Genomic DNA, 21,590 nt, shown 5'->3' with positions numbered 1-21,590 from the left:
TTCATCAACCCCCTGACCTGACAAGAACTCTTGCTGTCAGAAAAAAGTCCCCCCCATTCTCAATTATTACCAAACCTGCATATGCACTCACACACACACACACACACACAGGTTTGTTTTTATGGTTTATGGGGACTCTCCATAGGCATAATGGTTTTTATACTGTACAGACTGTATGTGCTATTGCCCTACACCAACCCTACCCCTAAACCTACCCCTCACAGGAAACTTTCTGCATTTTTAGATTTTCAAAAAAACTCATTCTGAATTATTTATAAGCCTTTTGAATTACGGGGACACTGAAAATGTCCTAATAAATCACCTTCTCGTTGATGACAAAATGACAAACCCATGTTATTATACAAATTTGTGTCCTCATAAACCATATAAACATGCGCGCACGCACACACACACACACACACACACACACACACACAAGCATGCACAGACCTGCCAACAGAGATCTCAGACGTGAGAAATACTACACACAAACATGCTGCAAAATGTATTATAAAGTGTTATGAAGTTCAAGTTTTAAAAAATTATTATTTTTTGCCTCAGCAGAGTGGCATAATAGTTAATTTCCTTCACCACTAGAACTAAATCCAAAATGCATTTTTTTGGACAGTCTGCAGTATTGCTATTAATTTACAGGGCACCTATTATGCAAAATTCAATTTTACATGGTATTTGACCATAAATATGTTGGCACACAACCACCCTATAATGATAAAAATCCACCTGCTCCTTTTTTTTAATATATATATTTTTTAAATCCCCATAAATCATAAGTGTCTCAGAACAAGCTGTTTGCAGAATCTGTAAAATGTGTTTTAAATGCATTATTTCAGCCTAATAAATCACCTTCTCGTTGTAATACCTATGACAAACCCATGTTATTATACAAATTTGTGTCCTCATAAACCATATAAACATGCGCGCACGCACACACACACACACACACACACACACACACACAAGCATGCACAGACCTGCCAACAGAGATCTCAGACGTGAGAAATACTACACACAAACATGCTGCAAAATGTATTATAAAGTGTTATGAAGTTCAAGTTTTAAAAAATTATTATTTTTTGCCTCAGCAGAGTGGCATAATAGTTAATTTCCTTCACCACTAGAACTAAATCCAAAATGCATTTTTTTGGACAGTCTGCAGTATTGCTATTAATTTACAGGGCACCTATTATGCAAAATTCAATTTTACATGGTATTTGACCATAAATATGTTGGCACACAACCACCCTATAATGATAAAAATCCACCTGCTCCTTTTTTTTATATATATATTTTTTAAATCCCCATAAATCATAAGTGTCTCAGAACAAGCTGTTTGCAGAATCTGTCAAATGTGTTTTAAATGCATTATTTCAGCGCGATAGACATGATAATCAAAACAGATGTTTTTTGGCAGAGTACAGTATATGAGGTATGAGCAGTATAGGCACAGCCCTATTCTGGAAAAGGGGGCGGGGAACAGCAGCTCATTTGCATTTAAAGATACATGCATGAAAACAGTGTGTTTCTGCTTCCACTCAAAATAGGCATTTTCAAAATGATATAATAAATTATTTGTGGGGTATTTTGAGCTGAAACTTCACAGACACATTCTGGGGACACCTGAGACTTATATTACATATTGTAAAAAGGGGCATAATTGGGTCCCTTTAAATGCAACTATACACTATCATTCAAAAGTTTGGGGTCAGTAGGATTATTTTTAATTAATGATTTTGTTCAGCAAGCACACATTAAATTGAATAAAAGTAACAGTCAAGACATTTTACAATGTTACAAAACATTTCTAATTCAAATATGCAAAAATGCTGTTGTTCTTTTTAACATTCGATTAATCAAATTAATCCTGAAAAAAAGAATCAAATTGAGTATAATTCTAAGTTTAAATAATTTACTTAAAAAGAGCAGAATTTATCTCAATATAAATTAGGTTCTTAATATATATGTGTTTAGTATTATACTGTGTATTTGGCTAACAATTTATTTCACCACACAGAAGTCTATATAAAATAGTGCACAATGCGTTGTATGAAAACAAGCGAGTAATCAAAAATGAATAACTTTTAACCAGTACATTTAAATGGAGCACTCTGTATTGACTGACTCACTGAAATGAATGAAGTGGCTTCCCAAAGCTGTTTGAGAGTTTAGGAATGTGTTTGTTTAGTGCCTCAGTTTGCTCTGTTATAAGGCTGTGTTAGTAAATGTGACAAATACAATGGATGTAGCGTTTTGTAATGCTGTACCGCTACTTGTTGTATAAACTAGCTTTTACTGGAACATCTGTGCTCAATGCTGTCACGCTACTGAAAAATGCAGTTAAGTTAGTAGCTTCTCTGCTTATAGTTAGTTATTCCCCAATGCTGGCCTGGTTTCCCACTCGTCAACTGAAATATTAATGGAAATCACAAGTGCCAAAATGGGAAGCATGAAATTTTCAGCCATTTCCTGTTCTCCTCATGAAGCATGCAGGAAGGATGTGTGTCCTGATCCTCTACTTGTGCTTGAGAACGAGAGAGCTGGATGTTCAGTAACACAAGATGTTTCTGAAGAAGTTTTCCTGCTCCAGACATAAGGAACAGATCTGATCCTGGACCTGCTGTTAATAGTAATGTTGTAACAGGTTGAGTGGTTTGCATATGGTGCGGTGGTTGAACACTGATTTTAGGTCTGGCTGCCAGTGTTTTTGTAGCTGTCGTCTTCGAGAAATCCTGTGGTGTGGTATTAAATCTTCTCTGTCTCGCTCTTTATTTTTCTCGCTTTGTATAGTTTTTTTTTTTTTTTTTTAGCACGTCACTGTTAATTATAATGGAATGTTGGCTGCACTCTTACGGTTACTTGAAATGATCCTCGAAAAAATATTTTTCGTTGCCCCAATAAACCACAAACACGTGGGTTGCATACCAATCTAAATACCCGCAAGGCATGGTTGTGGGAATTGGAGACTGCATTTGCCAATTGGAGGTAAATTCCTGCTTAAAGGAATATTCCCAGGATCTCAATAGGTGTGGAAAACCTGGAAATGTCAGTGATTTTAAAATTGTGTTTTGGAAAAATCAACAAAAAATTTTGTCCATTCCTATTTTGTGGAATCTCTTGAAAAAGATGATTATCCAGTGATCACAAATGATGGGATTTCTTTTGATTTCATGGAATTCATGAGCAACTTTTTAACTTCAAAGCCTCACATTGTCTTCAAGAATATTCAAAGGCCCTAAGACTTTTTACAAGACAGTGGGGATTCTGGTGGTTCTTCTTTTTTAGTAGTTTTAGCAAGTAAATTCCTGCTTAAAGGAATATTCCCAGGATCTCAATAGGTGTGGAAAACCTGGAAATGTCAGTGATTTTAAAATTGTGCTTTGGAAAAATCAACAAAAATTTTTGTCCATTCCTATTTTGTGGAATCTCTTGAAAAAGATGATTATCCAGTGATCACAAATGATGGGATTTCTTTTGATTTCATGGAATTCATGAGCAACTTTTTAACTTCAAAGCCTCACATTGTCTTCAATAATATTCAAAGGCCCTAAGACTTTTTACAAGACAGTGGGGATTCTGGTGGTTCTTCTTTTTTAGTAGTTTTAGCATATTGTATTGGTTGTCCTATTTTAAATAATTTTGTCACCTTGTGGCCCCTTGGAAGTTTGCTGAGGTCCCCTAGTGGACCCAGAAACACTGCTCTAAAGGTGTGTTCTTATTCAAATGAATGTCTTTTGACTACATTTGTGGCATGCCTCAGAAACTGTTTAGACTTGTACCTCAATTCGTAAAATAAATTAAAGAAACCAAGTGTTGATAAAATTGACTTACAATAGACATCAATGGATGAAGCGTTGGCCCATAAATGTCCATTTTAATCCTTAACTGTCAGCGTGTTTTCAGTATGTTTTTACAAACTCTGCTGCTGAACTTGAATTTAACTAGCAACATTCCTTTAAAGATATGGCACGACTAGGTCCATGTCAAATCTGTGCCTGCAGAAAGTCCTGCAGATGTTTTTTATGTTGCACTTTGCATGTCCATAATTATTAAATTTTTGAATTCCATAATACTTTCAGCTACTCAGAAAAGTGTAGTACACACATTTTACCTAAGAAAATCATTTACCATTACCATAACATTACCAAATCTGTCATCATTTACTCACCTTCAAGTTGTTTCAAAGGCAAGATTTTTTTTTTCTTCTGTTAAACATAAGATATTTTGAAGAATGGTGGATAACCAAACAGTTGCCGATCCCCATTGACTTCCATAGTATGGAGTTTAATAGGGACCAGAAACTGTTTGGCTACTAACATTCTCCAAAATATCTTCTTTTGTATTTCGCTGAAGAAAGAAATGCATACAGGTTTAGAACAAAACATTACCAAATCTGTCATCATTTACTCACCTTCAAGTTGTTTCAAAGGCAAGATTTTTTTTTTCTTCTGTTAAACATAAGATATTTTGAAGAATGGTGGATAACCAAACAGTTGCCGATCCCCATTGACTTCCATAGTATGGACAAATTACTATGGAGTTTAATAGGGACCAGAAACTGTTTGGCTACTAACATTCTCCAAAATATCTTCTTCTGTATTTCGCTGAAGAAAGAAATGCATACAGGTTTAGAACAGTTTTGGAATTTAAATTTTTGGGTAAACTATCCCTTTAAATTCATTATGCAAAATTTCCGCTCAAAATCAGCGCAGAAAATACAGAAAAAGACTGCAGACTCTGTTTAGACCTGACAGTTTTTTGGGTAGCCAACGCTACGCCCGAACACCCTCAGCTCTGTTTGGAGTTGTTTGTGGGTGTGAGGTCAGTGTATGAGCTGTGGTTGGATGGTATGGGGGAATTTATTCGATACAGACCGTAGTGTTTTGCCTGCACATCTTCCTCTACACATTCCAGACACATTCTGTTGTACCCCTCAGTGCCACAGGCTTTTGTGTGATGAGGACTCTCATTGTCCCTGTGCGTACATTTGTGTGGTTGAGTCTCTGTAGAAGAAAGAAAGGACAGAGAAGAGGAAAGTTGCTATGCATTGTGGACCAATTGGACTTGAACATTGTGGGTTCTCCAAATCATAACTGACCGAATGTCTTATGGTGGCATTGTTTCATCTAGTTTTGTCAATTTTGATCATGTGACACTGAAGACCAGAGTAATGGCTACCGAAAATTCAGCTTTGTTATCACAGGAATAAATGACATTTTTAAATAAATGAAAAATAGTTCACAATATATACCCCTTTTTTTTTCCTTTTTTTTTTTATACTTTTGAACAGATTTTCAGTTCTCAAATGCATCTCCAGTCACTGTTTATGATCAGATTTTCTTGTGAAAGATCTTTTAAATGGTTTTTATTTTGAAGTTTAAACTTTTTTTGAGCGGTTGGGTCATGATGCACCTAACAAGACTCATCAGATCAAGTTTACACGTGTATTTAGCTCAGCTTGTGCTTGTGATCAGCTCAACTGAGACGGATGTTCCCAGTATAAAAATCCTGTAGGATTATAAAGGAGTTCCTTAAGTAAATATTACCATTGTGATTTTGTACTTTCCTGAACCGTTCCCACATTAACATATCAGACATAATCGCTGTTTTGATGGATGTGGCTTTCCCAGACCTGTGTGTATCCGGTGGGCACGTGGAGACTTGTTTTTTGTCTGAGCAAAGCCGCAGTTTAAGTTCACACAGAGGCTGGTGGACAGTGATACAGTGTTTGGCAGCACAGCAATACCAAGAGTATAAAACCAAGTGCACTCATCTGTGTCCAGTCAAACCTTTTAATCATACGCTCTGTGTGTATGTGTTTTTGGTTGGTTGAGCAGTGAAGCCCCTGTTGCGCTTTCATATTTTGCCAAGATGTCCTAAAGGCGTCTCTAAGAGCATTAAAGGCTTTTTTTTCACTGTACACCGCACGCATAGAAATCACGTACGACAAGCCGTTTTCACAAATATCAAGTATCAAGCGTCACGTTTTGCACGTATATAAGAGAGACACTCATAACAGACTAAGGCTGATCCTAGGTGGTTTTAAGTAGCTGGTCAACCAACTGAAGGTCAATTTGATTGGGTGTTGTCAGGGTGGTCTGGTTTATCTGGTTAACTGTGTTCTAGAAAAACAACTTGAAAAAAGCTAGATGACCTGCTTAACCAATTTTGAGCTAATTTGACCTGGTTTTGTTGAAAGTAAAGCTTGGCAGTATTTTGAATGTTTACAATATGTTTAATATTATTTTGTTGCTGATCTAAAATTATCATTGTGAATATCACAATAATTGTAATGCTATTTTTATTTGACTATTACGTTTCCTAAAGACAGTAGCCAGTAGGTCTTTAGAATGGTTAGATTCAGTGATTCATCCTCACTCAGAATGTGGCATTTTCCTTTATTTTTTTTAAATATTTTATTGCATGTTTATAAGTAAATGTTGTTGTTTTTGTCATTTTTGACATATCCTTGCACATAAAGTTTAAATCTCCATGCTTATTGTTCCTGTGTTCATTTAGTATTCACTTAGGCCTATATTATTTACTTGATTATTTTATTATTTTAAACAAAAGTTTTACTTTTATTTAATTTAATTTTTATTTAAAAATATATCATTTGTAATGTAATGTAATGTAATATAATATATTAATACACAATTGTATCAATTGCTAGATTTTTGCTGGAATTTTAATTATTTTTATTTCAAAATATAAGTAAAACTACTTATATTTTGAAAGAAAAAATAAATAAAATTAACATATTATATTATCCATCCAGATTTTCTCCAAACTGCTTATCATCTGTAAGGTTGCTGGGTATTATATTATATTATATTATATTATATTATATTATATTATATTATATTATTTGGGTATTATATTATATTATATTATATTATATTATATTATATTATATTATATTATATTATATTATATTATATTATATTATATTATATTATATTATAAAATCCAAAAGCTGACAAATGTTGTGAATTTGTCTAGTCCTACTTACCAGCTTTTTAATCTCTTCTGTTCAATATTTAATTTAGATGTGGATGTTTCTCTGCTAACTCTCTGTTCTCTCTGTTTCCTGTTCTATAGAGTATGCTCATAACTGCACCATCATGGGCTGCCAGTACAACTGTTCAGTGACGCTGTTGGGTCCAAAGTGCTACTGCAGGAATGGCTATGAGGTGGGAGAAGATGGAAAGAGATGCAAAGGTGAGCTTTGAATGACTTTGATTTTGTAATTAAGTGATGACTGAAGAAGTATTGAATGAGAAACATGTGGCTTTCTCTGTGTCAGACTTTAACGAGTGTGCAGTGTATGGGACTTGCAGTCAGACATGCACAAACACAGATGGCTCCTACACCTGCAGCTGTGTGGAGGGCTACTTGCCTCAACCAGACAACCGTTCCTGCAAGGCCAAGAACGGTAGGAAATGAACATAGTTTCTGCTGATCCTTGTTCTTTTTTGTCTTGCTCACTGTGTGGTCAAATCCTTTTTGTTTTGTAAGGACCATGTTTTCCCTTCTATGTTTAAGACCCTGTAGATCGGCATCCATACCTCTTCATAGCCAACTCGCAGAACATCCAAGCCACCTCTCTAAGTGGAGCCAATCCCATCTCCATCAACACCAAGCAGACCACTGCTATGGACTTTATCTACGCCCAGGAGACCGTGTGCTGGATCCACATGGGAGACTCCCCTGCAGCCACCCAACTCAAGTGTGCCAAATTCCCCAGTGCCAAGAGCTTTACGGAGGAGAAGACCATCAACATCTCCCTCAGCGTGCACCGTCAGTACCATGTTCTTACTTGTGTGTTTTACATGAATGTCAGTTGTCGGTTTGGGCCAAAAAACATGAACTTGTGAATTTATTTGTTAGGGCCTTCATGGTTGACAAGAAATAATTAGATGAGCTTTCTGTTTTGGGTTGAACCTGTGATTACAGATTTGTGCTGCCAAATTAATAGTTTATCCAGAAGCAGAAGTTGTCATCATTTACAAAAACTAATTTGAGGCCCTTATGACTTACTACTACCATTCAAAAGTTTTTTATTTTTTAAAGAAGTCAAGGTTGCATTTATTTGATCAAAAATACTATAAAACATTCATATTAAAATTATTACAAAATATTACTACAATCTAAATAACTTTTTTATTATTTAAATATATCTTAAAATATTAATGCTGAATTTTCAGTAGCCATTAGTTCAGTCTTCAGTGTCACATGATCCTTCAGGAATCATTCTAATATGCTGATTTGGTGCTCAAGAAACATTATTATTACCAATGCTGAAAACAGTTGTGCTGCTTAAAATCTGTGGATTTTGTGATGAATAGAAATGTCAAAGGAACAGAATTAATTTGAAATATACATCTTTTGTAACAATGTAAAAATCTTTACTGTCAGTTTTGATCAATTTAATGCATCCTTGCTAAATAAAAGTATTGTTGTTGTTTTTTTCCGGGTCAAGTTATTGACCCGAAACTTTAGAAACGGTTGTGTAATTTCTTCAGAAGGAAACATTTTGAGATTCTTTTCCATGTAGTTACAGTAATTGGAAACACATTCAAACTGCCAATTCATTAAAGGGGTCATGAACTGAGAAATCAAAATCAAAACTTCTGACAAGTTTCAGAACTTAAAGTGCCCCTATTATGGGTAATGAAAGGTTAATATTTTGTTTTTGGGAGTCCCCAACAACAGGTTGACAGGCATGTAAGGTCAAAAAACACTTTCATTGTCTTATAATATGCATTTATTTTTACCTTACTTGCTCGACGACTCCCAAATGATTCGCTGAACGATTCATTTTTCCAAACCCCTCCTTTGCGTGACGCTAATCTGCAGTGTTTGGTCCGATTGGTCTCATTTTCATTTCATCATACCTGTGGCCATGTCAACACGTACACAGGTAATTTTATTACACGGGAAGTTTTTCCTTCCGTTTTTAAAAAAATCCCCGTCCACATGTAAACGCAAATGCATGCTATGAAGCACTATCAAGAGAATGCCAAACCAACAGGTGGCTATATAATCTCAACCGTAAAGCCATGTTGGCCAATCAGAAGCCTGAAAAAGTTTCCAGTAGGCGAAGATAACAGGGCATGCTCCGACGTCACAAGCCAAAATCTCTGGTTTCGCTGTCTACACGATAACACTGCAACTGGAGTTTTTGAAAATCTTCACCCTGGCAGGAGTTTTCAAAAATGTTTCAGTGACCTGGTGCAGCGTTTGCGTGTGGACGAATGGCCAAACCACTCTATGATGTAATAGTGTGGATAAACACCGCCTCCACAGAAGAAGATCAGCACCTGCTTCTACATCACTGCCTGTTTATCCCCGCCCCCGATTTGCATGTGTAGTAGGTAAATGACGAGAGAGGCAAACACAGAGTTTACAATCTGCCACGCCTATTCAAAAACAAAGGCAGTTCGTGACCCTTTAAAAAAAAACGTGAGAGTATCCTGAAGTAGTCTATGACTCTTGTGCTGTATACCAAGTGATTGTGTGAGGATCAGACCCAAGATGACCCAAGATGACCCAGACCCAGTCTGATTAATTAATGGATCGTTCAAACCAGTTTTGTTACCTGAATTAAGCAAATTTATTGACAAGATCTGACTCAAAAGAACATTTGTTTGTGAATCAGACATTGTTACTTCTCTTATGAACTGTAATGTACTACAAGGAGAGTTAAAGGAACACAACACTATTTTTGAAAATAGGCTCATTTTCCTACTTCCTTTAGTTAAAACAGTTGAGTTTTACCGTTTTCGAATCCATTCAGCTGATCTCCAGGTCTGGCGGTAGCACTTTTAGCTGCAGCTTAGCATAGATCATTAAATCTGATTAGACCGTTAGCATCTCGCACAAAAATGACCCAAACAATTTTTCATACATATATATATTATACATAAAATACATATATATATTTCATACATAAAATATTAGTGGTGTCAAAATTAGCGCGTTAACGCAGGCGATTAATTTTTTCAGTTTAACGCGTTAAAAATATTTAACGCAATTAACGCAGGGGCGGGGCTAGAGTTGGCCACCCCACTCACAACTGCTGCTTCTGTCACTTTATCTCTTGACAAGAAGTGCATTTATTCAGTCACAGAACGACTGAGAACGAGAGACGTTTCAGACGTGCTCTCCACTTCATTTCAGTGCCAGGCACGAGTCACATGAGCAAATGGTATTGTGCTCGCAGCGCGTGCTCTTCAGTTGCATGCACAAAGGTGCCGGCGCGTGCTGTAGCCTGTATCCTTTCATATCAAAGCGCGAAATAAACTCTGTGCATGCAATGTCGTGGTCAGTTAAGTCATGAAGTTACCAAAAAAGGCGTATTTTCTTGGCCGATTCCGATTTCTGATTTTTTTTGTGTGTGTGTGTGACCTGCCAATACTGACTTTTGCCAATTCCATTTTTTTTCCTAAGAACTATAATTGACTGTATATATAAACAAAAATCTATACTTTTTTCAATGCAAAAAATATATTTACACAATAATAATGTATTAAACATTACAATTCCCCCAATATGGACTAGGTTACAGATATTCTCTATAAAAACATTTACGCTGCAAAATTTAAAATGCATAAATATTTTTATAAAATTAATGTTTTCAATATTTTTTAAACGTACAAATAAGAAATGTTGGGAAAAATGCAATGATACTTTTAAATATGAAACCAAACCCCCAGTAGGTGGCGGCAAATGGCTGTGATGTCATTTAGACATTCATTCAACCGATTCGTTCAAACGGCAGATTCATTCAGAAACGAGGCAAGTGATTCCATTCTTTTATGAATGGATTTCTGAATAATTGACTCACTTGATTCATTCAAAAGCGTGGATTCATTCAGTAACGAAACACCGTTGTGTTGCTTGGAGACACGCAGCAGTTCTGCTGTGGCTTTGATTGGAACTATTTTTGTCAGCAAAATTGAGCAAAAACAGTCAATATTGTGTTTAAAATGTAAGTCACTTAATTTTAACATCTTGCTTATTTAACTACTATTGTATAAAGTCAGTGTCACATTGCAATCACGTTGATATTCGGGTTATCTTGGCCGTGCAATGCTGTGTACCTAAATCATATATTATAATATTTTTTTCTACAGCACTATATGCATCTATAACTTTCTATGAGTGCTGTTGTGCTTATTTGTTTTGATTAATGCACGAGTTTCTCTTACACACTCACTCAGGCTGCGCAAACCTCATCTTGCACGTCATAAATACATTATCAGACTGACCGGCCGGTCACCGATCTGGGCCGATCATGCGGAAAACTGGCTAATTCCGGTCCCTAGCCAGTCGATCGGTGAATCTAATATTTAACAATTGTTACATTGTCCAATTCTTGATTGAACCGTTACCAATCGTTACCTATGCCCATTTCATGAATGAATCATTCTTTTGAGTCTTTGATGAATTGGTTGATCTGTTTGGCAAAACTAGTCTGAATGATTTGTTCACTGACTCATTGATTCAGTGATCCAGTTGTGGTATTTTTCTTACACAAAGCAATCATATAGATTCAGAAAAAGGTAAACATGGTAATTTGCATACAGGAGTCTTAAAGGTACGGTAGCAAGGTTCAAAACGGCCCCATTAAAGAGACATAAACTCTCAGAATGCTTTGTCACTGTCTTTTGACATTGATCTTTGATGACAGCAGATCTCTTCTGTTCTGTTTCACTGTAGGTTTAATGCTGCTAGCACCTACGCCACCAATTATGTAGCTTCAGGCCTTTTACAAAACCCGCCACAAAGCTTCCTCAAAGAGGTCATAAATCAAAGCATCTTCGTTCAATTACACCATGTCCAGAGGCCCTACGCCACCAGGGCTGAGATAATTATATGTTATCAAAGTTCTGATCTCCCTCTAACTGGACCTATAAATCAACACCCTCTGCTCTTCAGTGTGTATAGGACAACTGTTATTACAGCCACATCCCTAATGACTCTATGTGGCCGTTTTGCAGGAAAGGCAGGAGGAATGGAAGGACAGTAGATGGATGAGTCTTTTTAATGAGCCTATATGCTGCAGATATTTGGTTTATGTGATGCTGGGGGTGCTGTGCTGTAATGGTGTTGCATTGACTTATATGGCCCAGTTTCTCACAGGGGGGAGTGATTTATAACTGTTGCATGCCGACCAAATGAGCACTCCAGATGTGACCCGTGACCGCTCTCCCCTGTAAAAAGCCTGAAAACAGAGCAGGATGCGCACACAAACTCATCATCAGTGTGTGAGGAGGGGCAGTGGGTGAGTGGGCGTCCCCACTGTGGCTGATGAACTTGGGTAGTGCATATCAGTTCTCTCTTAGTCATGCTTGAGGGTGTCACGACACTTCATTGTCTCAGGACGTCCTTGCTGCTGGTTGTGTAATAGCCAATTACACAACCAATTAACCAATTAGACAATTAACTTTGTACAAACATTCTTTTGTTTATCCTTCCGTTTGTTCAGTCATTGCTTGTCATACAAATTTTTGTGTGTGTTTGTTTGCACATTATTATATTTCCATCCACTTGTTTGTTTGTCAGTCATTGCTATACATGTTTGTTTAGCTTGTACATTTCTAAATGTATTTGTAGCTTGTAAGTTTTCTAAATGCAAGTTTTTTTAGTTTATGCTTTAGTTGTTTGTTTGATTTATTGTTTGTGTAACATATGTTAGTTTAATTTGTACATTTGTTTGCTCTATACATTATCAAATTTAATTTGGTATATTATTATTGGTTGACCAATATTTTTTTTTTCGTCCAATGTCAATTATAGCAGGGTGACTGATGGCCGATATAAAGCCGTTGGTACACACATTAAAAATAATAATTAAATAATACATGCTGCAATTAAAAATATATTTATTTTACATAATATTTACTAAATCGAAAATGAATTAATATAAACAATAATTTGATTCAAAAAAATAATATATAAAAATATGTATATAAAATAAGATTTATGCTTTAGATGAGAACATCTTGGTTCTGTAATAATGAAATTCTAAAAAGGAAGTAAACACTGTAACCAACAGGCTAATCCAATAGGTCTTTGTGTACTGGGAACTATATTTCCTCTTATGAAGACCTGCTTACACAATTTTTATGTAGAGAACACTGTAAATATGACATAGCGTCCAATTCGATTTACCACCAAAAATGCCAAATATTGGCAGATATAATGGTCTTGCTGATATATATAGGACTTCCACTGACCATTTTTAAATATACGGTTTTTATGACATTATATTACAGGGATAGTTCACCCAAAAATCTAAATTCTGTCATTAATTACTCACCCTCATGTCGTTCCAAACCCGTAAGACCTTTGTTCATCTTCGGAACACAAATTAAGATTTTTTGATGAAATCCAAGAGCTTTCTGACCCTCCATAAACAGCAACGCAACTGACACGTTCAAGGCCCAGAAATGTAGTAAGGACATCAATAAAATAGTCCATGTGACATCAGGGGTTCAACCTTAAATTTATGGAGTGTGATGAATTGTCTGAATGCGCATCAAAGACTGACATGGAAGAGAGGAATTTGAACATCTTTGGGTTTGGAACGACATGAATTATTAATTAAGGGCAGAAATTAAATTTTTAGGTGAAATATACCTTTAAGTGGCTTGACCGTTCATTTCATTTTGTAGGATTATTTGCATAATCTTTGTTTATTATTGGCGCTATTATATGCATTGTTTTAGCAAACATTGTAATAGGATCATTATTTTCCTGTTACTTGATCCATCAATGTTTCATATTCCATGCATCTGAGAAGTACCCTAGCTCTGGCCTTGTTGAAGAGTTGCCCATTCATACGAATCCCACCAGCGTGTCCCAGGCCTCAAAGACACCCAGCGCTTTCTTAAATCTCTTATGTTTCTGTCACTGATATAGTTAAGCTTCACTTTACTGGTAGCTGTAACCTTGTCTTCTCTATCATAGTTACAACTTGATATATTCCTAATCACATGTTGATATCAGTTTCCGCTTACAGTAATTTAGGTCTTGTGAGTAATTTGAAATCTAAGTAGTCTTTACTTTCCCTTCTCCTTTTCCCTTGTGCTACTCCTTTCAAAATCATCTGCAGTTCCTGCCATATTTTCACAACAAATCCCGGTTCATAACCATATGTGGTACCTTTTGCCTTTACTGAGATGTAGTTACAGATGATTAGTTACAGATGTTCTTACCACGTATTGTTTCATACTTTTCCTCTGAAGAAAGGAGGGGGTGAAGAAAGATGAGTAACTCTGGTCGTTTTAGCAGATTTGTACAGGATTAGAATGTCAGGATGAAATGCCCTCTGGAATAACATGTCTTTTACAATTTTGTGCAACAGGTACTGTGGATGTTTGTTTTGCGGAGGGGCGGGGGTTAGTGTGGCCTGGAGGTAGTTTTACATTTCCCGGCAGAGCTTCTGTTTACCGGACTTTGTAGAAATGAGTGTGAGAACAGTTTGTGTCTGGTTTGCACAAGCTCGCTGCACTGGGTTGCACAACAAGGATATATTCCTATGTCTGAGGATCATTAGTGGATGCCTGCAGAAATCCTCCCCCAAATCAGTAACAGGAAGTACGTTGGCAGCTGTTGCAACACCAAGCATCATGGGATGCACCGCAGACCAGCCTGCACAGCTAGAGCTCTGCATGGCCCGCACAGAAAGAGTCTTGTTATAGAAGAGAAAGAGAAACTTAGTATTCACTGAATTACCATTTCAAACTCTTTTCCCAGAATTGAGGATATCTGTATGGCCAAGTCCGGCCTCCCTGTGCAGGGAAAAGGTGTGGTAATGGAGAACGTGTGGAGATGGTTGAGGCATGGAGGTTTTTTTTTACCATAGTGTTTGTAGAGTTTCTGCTGTCAGGTTTTTTTTTTTTTTTTTTTTTTTGGTTTTTTTTTTTTTTTTTTTTTGGCTTGCTGTCTTTTTAATTGTGTTGATTGGAAAAAACACTCTCTGAGTGAATAATCATCTTGTGACAGTGAGTCAGAGTTGGGCTGATACGCACACACACAAATGCATACATATGCAGAGACATGCATAAAACCCATTGGGGCGTATTCATAAAACAAAAGCAGTTTAGTTTCTGCTTAAATCATTTGTACAGTAGTTCTTATGTAACAGTTGCATTTAATTCAATCTTGTTATTTTAAGTCAGAATGGATTAACAATTGATTGATTTAGATAAATATCTTCTGCTTGAGTTTTGTGTGTGGGGTACTTTATGAATTTTGCTCGTACTGTCAGTTAATTTTCATACAGTTAAACTTTGTAAAATTTAGGGCTTTTATTTGGTTGATCTATTTATACAATACCATTCTTTTTTTTCAAGAAATACCTTTATTCAGCAAGGATGCATGAAATTGCTCAAAAGTGACAGTAAATACATCAAATCAGCATATTAAAAAATTAGAATTAGAAATTTTGAAGGATCATGCTGAAAATTCAGCTTTGCCATCACAGGAAACAAATAACATTTTAAAGTAGGTATTATACATTGTTATAATTTTTCACAATAATAATGTTTTACTGTGTTTTTGATCAAATAAGTGCAGCCTTTGGAAGCATAAGTAGGGCTCTATGAAAGCCGTTATATTTTCATCCATTCCATTTCTATCTCCCAAAATATGTTTTATTATTTTCCAAATTCCGTTCTTTCCATTTTCATTTTTCTGGATTTTTTTCCCCCTTTAAATTTTTTCTGGACTCTGTTTTAATGGTTAAATAAAAAATTTAAAAAATAATCAAAAGCATGTCTAATTATTAATAAATCTTGAAACTTACACAATTAAACAGCAATTTTTTTTAATCTAATTCTGTGTTTTCTATTCATTTTCTGGGTTCCATTTTAATGGTTTAATTAAATTGCAATAATCAAAAGCATCTGTAATTAATTGATTTTTTATAAAATATTATATTTTATTTATTTATTCAGAAATACAGTGTTGTGTATTTATGTTTTCCTGTTAAATAAATTCTGGTAAATTATTTCTCTGGTAAATATTCCTTTAAAACTGTTTTAATAATAATTGTATTAGTAGCAGTTGTACTATCATTACGTTAAGTAATATATTTCTGTCACAGTTTCTTCAAGTTAAACCAAACTTTTATTTTGACTGGTTGCGGTGAAGACCTTTATGACGATAGTTTTTCTCAAAAGAAATGGTAAAATGCTCATTAAGTGACTCTCAGAGCAGTTCTAGTGATTGCTCTGTGTGCTCATGTACTCATATATTGAAGCAGCAGATGCCGAAAACACCACTAGCGTTAGTATGTGTAGTAATTCATTCACAAAGAGATGCGCAGAATATGCATGATTCATATTTAAATAGTATTTTTACGGCTTAATATTCACAGACACTAGTCCATATTGTGTTTTGATTTAAATCTACTGTCCTACTTTTGATTTACTCTTCCCTAATTTGACAAATTCCATGACATTTCACATTATTCAGTAAATTCCATTTTTGGAATTTGGACTGGATTCTGCAATAATTCCATCCTCGTTTTCCGCCATGCGGAGATAATAAGGTGCTACATAAGATACTTTCTTTCAGAAACTTTATTCAGGTGCACAAACTTTTTTTTTAACACCATTATAGCTAAGCTATGAATAGCAGAATCTTGTACCAGTGAGATTTCAAAGCACATTAATAACAGCAGTGTGGTTGGTGTTGATGTGTCTAACTATTGTCTTGTTTTCTTGGTTCTCCTTTGATAGTAGCCTGATAATGGGGCTATGTTTAAGTACACTGACAGATACAATCAGATTGTAGCTCTTAAAGCTTTTTTGTAGCTCCTGTTTTCAGTTTCCTCTTTTCCAGTCCTCCCAAGTTTTGCGGTGCAGCATCTTTCTGCTGAGTCAGACAGAAGCTGCAGTTATGACTGACTAGAAATAAAGCAAACTCTGAAAACATCTCTCCCTCTCTTTCCCCCTCCTGTATTCCTCCTCACTCTCTTCCTGTCTTGCTTCTCTCTCACAAACTCAGATGTGGAGCAGATGGCTATTGACTGGCTGACAGGAAACTTCTACTTTGTGGATGATGTGGACGACCGCATTTTTGTGTGCAGTAAAGATGGCTTAACCTGTGTCATCCTGCTGGACCTGGAGCTCTATAACCCTAAAGGAATCGCACTGGACCCAGCCATGGGGTGAGACCCCAAGACCATTATTCCTTAATTCTTGTCTGGACAAACAATATCCAACAATGTCCCTCATGCCACTTTTAGTTCTCTGCAGATGCATCTCAACCATGCCTTTTTGTGACTTCAAAGTCATGTCAAGATTTTGCATCGTACCACAGTATCAGTTCCTACAAGTGTCCATGATTCCTTTTTTCCCCTGTAATGATAGCATATTCACTTCAACTTGCTGTAATTTTGAGATAATAAAATGAATTTGGATTAATTTCCCATAGCTTGTTCAACTCATACTAAAAATAAATATTATAAAAAAATGTAAAATAAAGAAAAAAGTTATTGTTCTATGCATTTATTACAATTTTTTTTTACTTTTATTATGGTAACATTATTATCATAGCAAATTAAGCACATTTATACCCTAAACCTTTAATACTATGATGTGGGGAAAAAAATCTCAATCATATTACTACAAAGAAAGCATAAAAATGAAATATTATTTAATTGTAAAGTAATTAAGTCTGGGTAGTATTTGTTATATTTATTTATAATAATTTATTGTTATATATATGATTTTGAGGGTTAAATATTCTTAAATAAATAACTGAGTCTGGACAGGATGAATCTAAATAGAATAAAGAGTGTTATAAAACTGCAAAAAACAAATAAACATCCAGATGCATTGTAATAGTAAAAATTGAGAAATGAAAATTTTCACACAAACCAAAATCCTAATTGTTCTAAATATGAAAGTTCATCATGTGTGAAAATAATAAAATTTATTTATTAATTTATTACTTTTGCAGTTAATTGTATATCGTAAAGTTCTTCTTTTCTTCTTTTCCAGGAAAGTGTTCTTCACAGACTACGGCCAAATCCCGAAGGTAGAGCGCTGTGATATGGACGGCCAGAACCGCACCAAACTGGTAGACAGTAAAATCGTCTTCCCTCACGGCATCACTCTGGACTTGGTCAGCAAGCTGGTGTACTGGGCTGACGCTTACCTGGATTACATTGAGGTGGTGGACTACGAAGGCAAGAACCGGCACACCATCATTCAGGGATTGCTGGTACGCGTGAAGTGTCACATGCACATTTGTGGATATCAAACATGTACATACTGTTAGAGATTTATTTGTTTGGAGCCATGAACTCTATCTCAGGATGTCACTTGCATTGACGTCATCACTCTTGAATTTCTGGAACTGAGAACATCACATGATCAGCAAGACTGAAAGATCAGCATTAGCACATCCAAAACCTGCTGCAGCAGTGCAAACTGAGCATTGTGCAAGTCAACAGTGTCACACTTTTTTTTGCTTCTTAAAACATTCAGTCCTTTAGTTTACATTCAGCGTATTGCAAAAATAATCACTGGATTGTTCAAACTTGCACGGTTCAAAATCAATATCTGATGTTGCAATACTTTTGCATAGGGATGCACATTATATAACCGTAACATCAGTTAAGTTATTTTTTTAAAATAATTATAATGTAATAACAAATCAAAATGATCTCAGACTGTACATCTAAATTGTTGTGATGCCTAAATTCACTTGTAGCATTTATAAGAATTGATTTTTAATGTTTTGTTTCTGTTTGTTTTTATTTATTTAGTTACAGAAAATAGTATGTGTCATTGGTTCTCAACCAGCAAACTTCCAAGGGGACCTTAAAAGTCACATCTGTATTTTCAGTTATTGCTGGGATCATGCCAGAGTCCAGTCTCTCTTAAACATATTTTATTAAATTGTGCTGGTTTAAGTTCTTTTAGGAAATTATTACTCCACAGATATTTTTTTATATATAACAGAGTCAACCCTGAATCCATTTTACAGGTTTTATCTAAAGCAATCATTAAAAACTGGATATAGTGTTTTAAATAACTCTTTTATACTTTTTGTTATTTTAATTCACCTCCTCAACAGCCGTTTTTTTTGTTTTTTGGAGAGCCGAGAATCTCACAGTCTTTGAAAACTGGGAAATATGAGGATGTCTCATTAGTGTGAATTTTAGAACTGTAAAAGTCATGTAAATTGAGTAAATAGGTCATTGAAATTGAGTTAAACACGGATCCTTGATTTGGACAAGGTGAGGCCTTTAAGTCAAAGAGGTTGATAACCACTTGTATAGGTGATCTTTCTCGCCAATATATTGATCTATCATTTTAACACCGTGCATCAGATGGCAAACAGTGTATACTCTGTCACACACTTTATTCACAGTGGCTCTATTTTTATGCTTTTTTTTCTTTGTTTTGGCAGATTGAACATCTCTATGGTCTAACAGTGTTTGAAAACTATCTGTATGCCACCAACTCTGACAATGCCAACATGCAGCCCAAAACCAGTGTGATCAGAGTCAACAGATTCAACAGTTCTGACTTCCAGGTGGTGACACGCGTAGATAAGGGTGGCGCCCTTCACGTTTACCACCAGAGACGTCAACCTGCAGGTACGACTGTGGGATTTAGTTTTAAAATGTTTCTAAATGTTCAGCAAGTGCTCAAGCATTATAATTGTAAGGCAGCATGACTCGGTACTATTCATTGTGGTTTCCCCACTAGTCCCTTATGTTAAAATTAGGCTTTTGTGTTTGTTCTTACAGTCCGCAGTCACGCATGTGCTCCGGATCAGTTTGGGAAGCCAGGCGGCTGCTCTGATATCTGCCTGCTGGGTAACAGTCACAAGAGCCGAACGTGCCGCTGCCGTTCTGGTTTTAGCCTGGGCAGTGATGGAAAGTCCTGCAAGAGTGAGTAAAATCTCAATCCAGCCTGCTCAACCAGTTTCAAACAGTGTTACACAACAGCATTCCCCATTATAGGGTTTTCTTGCATATAATATATCACGTTTTTCTCCTCAGAACCAGAGCATGAGCTCTTCCTGGTGTACGGTAAAGGCCGGCCTGGTGTCATCCGTGGTATGGACATGCATGCCAGGGTGTATGATGAGCACATCATCCCCATCGAGAACCTGAATAACCCAAGAGCCCTGGACTTCCACACTGAGACAGAATTCATCTATTTCGCTGATGCCACCAGCTACATCATCGGCCGCCAGAAGATTGATGGCACTGAGAGAGACATCATAGTGAAGGATGGTGAGTGCAGAATGATGCTGGGATGGATTTTGTTGGAGTGACATTGAAGGTGGATTAATTAGATGGACAACTCCTGTAAAGAATTGTTAAGCTCTTAGGTGCTACTTAATACCCGGTGGCAACCACCAAAAATTGTCCGGTCAGAACAATAAAGTTATGTCAGTTGGAGGAGTTAGCAGCACACACCACTCACAGACCACTCGTTTCAGAATTTGAACAGCTTACTTGAGTGTGGTTCTAGAAATAAAAACTACAAGAATAAAGTATAAGTTTACATTAAAGAACATCCAGTAGTGTATAAAGTACCTGAAAGCCATACTCAAGTAAAAGTACAGATATCTTACCAGAAAATGACTGGTAGAAGTTGAAGTCACCGTTTAGAATATTACTTGATTTTAATCTTTTAAAATTTTAAAAGATTAAAATTATGTGATATTTATTGTACTTAAGTACTTAAGTATTTTTTTTTATTTTTTTTATTTATTTATTTTTTTTTATCTTAATGACTGGTAGAAGTTGAAGTCACCGTTTAGAATATTACTTGATTAAAAGTCTTAAAGTATGTGATATTTATTGTACTTAAGTACTTAAGTATTTTTTTTTATTTTTTATTTTTTTTTATTTTTTTTTATCTTAAATGTACTTAAGTATTGAAAGTAAAAGTACAAGTAAATGCAAAATGGAAAAGAAGCAAATAAATATATATAAAAATGTTCACACAGCTTGAGTAGCAAGATTGTGTTCAGTTTTAACTCTTTCTTCCATTTTGTATTTTTGGGTAAGAATAAGAAGCACTTCATCCGGTAATTAGTGTCTTTCATTCCAACATAAGAAAACATTTCTGGAATCTGCATCTGAAGTGGCATTTAGATGTATTTACACAGTTTATGTATCTCAGAGGGGACATTGATGCATTTAAACTGCAGTTACAGATGCATAAATAGGCCTAATGTTTTGTTTTTAACATAAAACATTGAATACTGATATTTGAAATAATTTGAAACATGAAAAAATAGTCTAAATGTGAAATTAAAACCGCCAGTAGGTGACAGCAAGTGACTGTTAACCAGTGAGTCATTGAGATTCAACCGATTCATTCAAACGACTGATTCATTCAGAAACAAAGCATTTGACTGTTAATGAGTGAATCACTGAATCATTTATTCAACCGATTAGTTCAAAAAGCTGATTCATTCAATAAGTAAACACCGTCCATTGCTCAGAGACACAAAACAGTGCTGTGTGTTTGGAACTATTTTCTTTGGCAAAATTGAGCAAAAACAAGCAATATTATGTCTAAAAT

The 21,590-nt window shown here is 35.7% G+C and overlaps 1 protein-coding gene across 1 annotated transcript in view; it reads left to right on the top strand.

The window, feature by feature from the left end:
• The window catches only part of LOC107568402 (low-density lipoprotein receptor-related protein 1-like), a 131,244-nt gene that overhangs the window by 47,322 nt on the left and 62,332 nt on the right, over nucleotides 1-21,590 (top strand). Inside the window, exons 3-10 of the mRNA XM_016254375.1 lie at nucleotides 7,117-7,236; nucleotides 7,322-7,450; nucleotides 7,561-7,815; nucleotides 17,038-17,200; nucleotides 18,036-18,258; nucleotides 19,453-19,642; nucleotides 19,796-19,939; nucleotides 20,051-20,287. Of these exons, the coding sequence (XP_016109861.1) occupies nucleotides 7,117-7,236; nucleotides 7,322-7,450; nucleotides 7,561-7,815; nucleotides 17,038-17,200; nucleotides 18,036-18,258; nucleotides 19,453-19,642; nucleotides 19,796-19,939; nucleotides 20,051-20,287 (1,461 nt within the window). The remainder of the gene's footprint in view (nucleotides 1-7,116; nucleotides 7,237-7,321; nucleotides 7,451-7,560; nucleotides 7,816-17,037; nucleotides 17,201-18,035; nucleotides 18,259-19,452; nucleotides 19,643-19,795; nucleotides 19,940-20,050; nucleotides 20,288-21,590) is intronic.

This window comes from Sinocyclocheilus grahami, unplaced genomic scaffold, assembly GCF_001515645.1.
Source record: "Sinocyclocheilus grahami isolate Dianchi unplaced genomic scaffold, SAMN03320097.WGS_v1.1 scaffold1240.1, whole genome shotgun sequence".
Classification (NCBI taxonomy): Eukaryota; Metazoa; Chordata; class Actinopteri; order Cypriniformes; family Cyprinidae; genus Sinocyclocheilus; species Sinocyclocheilus grahami.
Note: the sequence above shows the minus strand (reverse complement) of the source record. Positions and strands in the feature narration are given on the sequence as shown.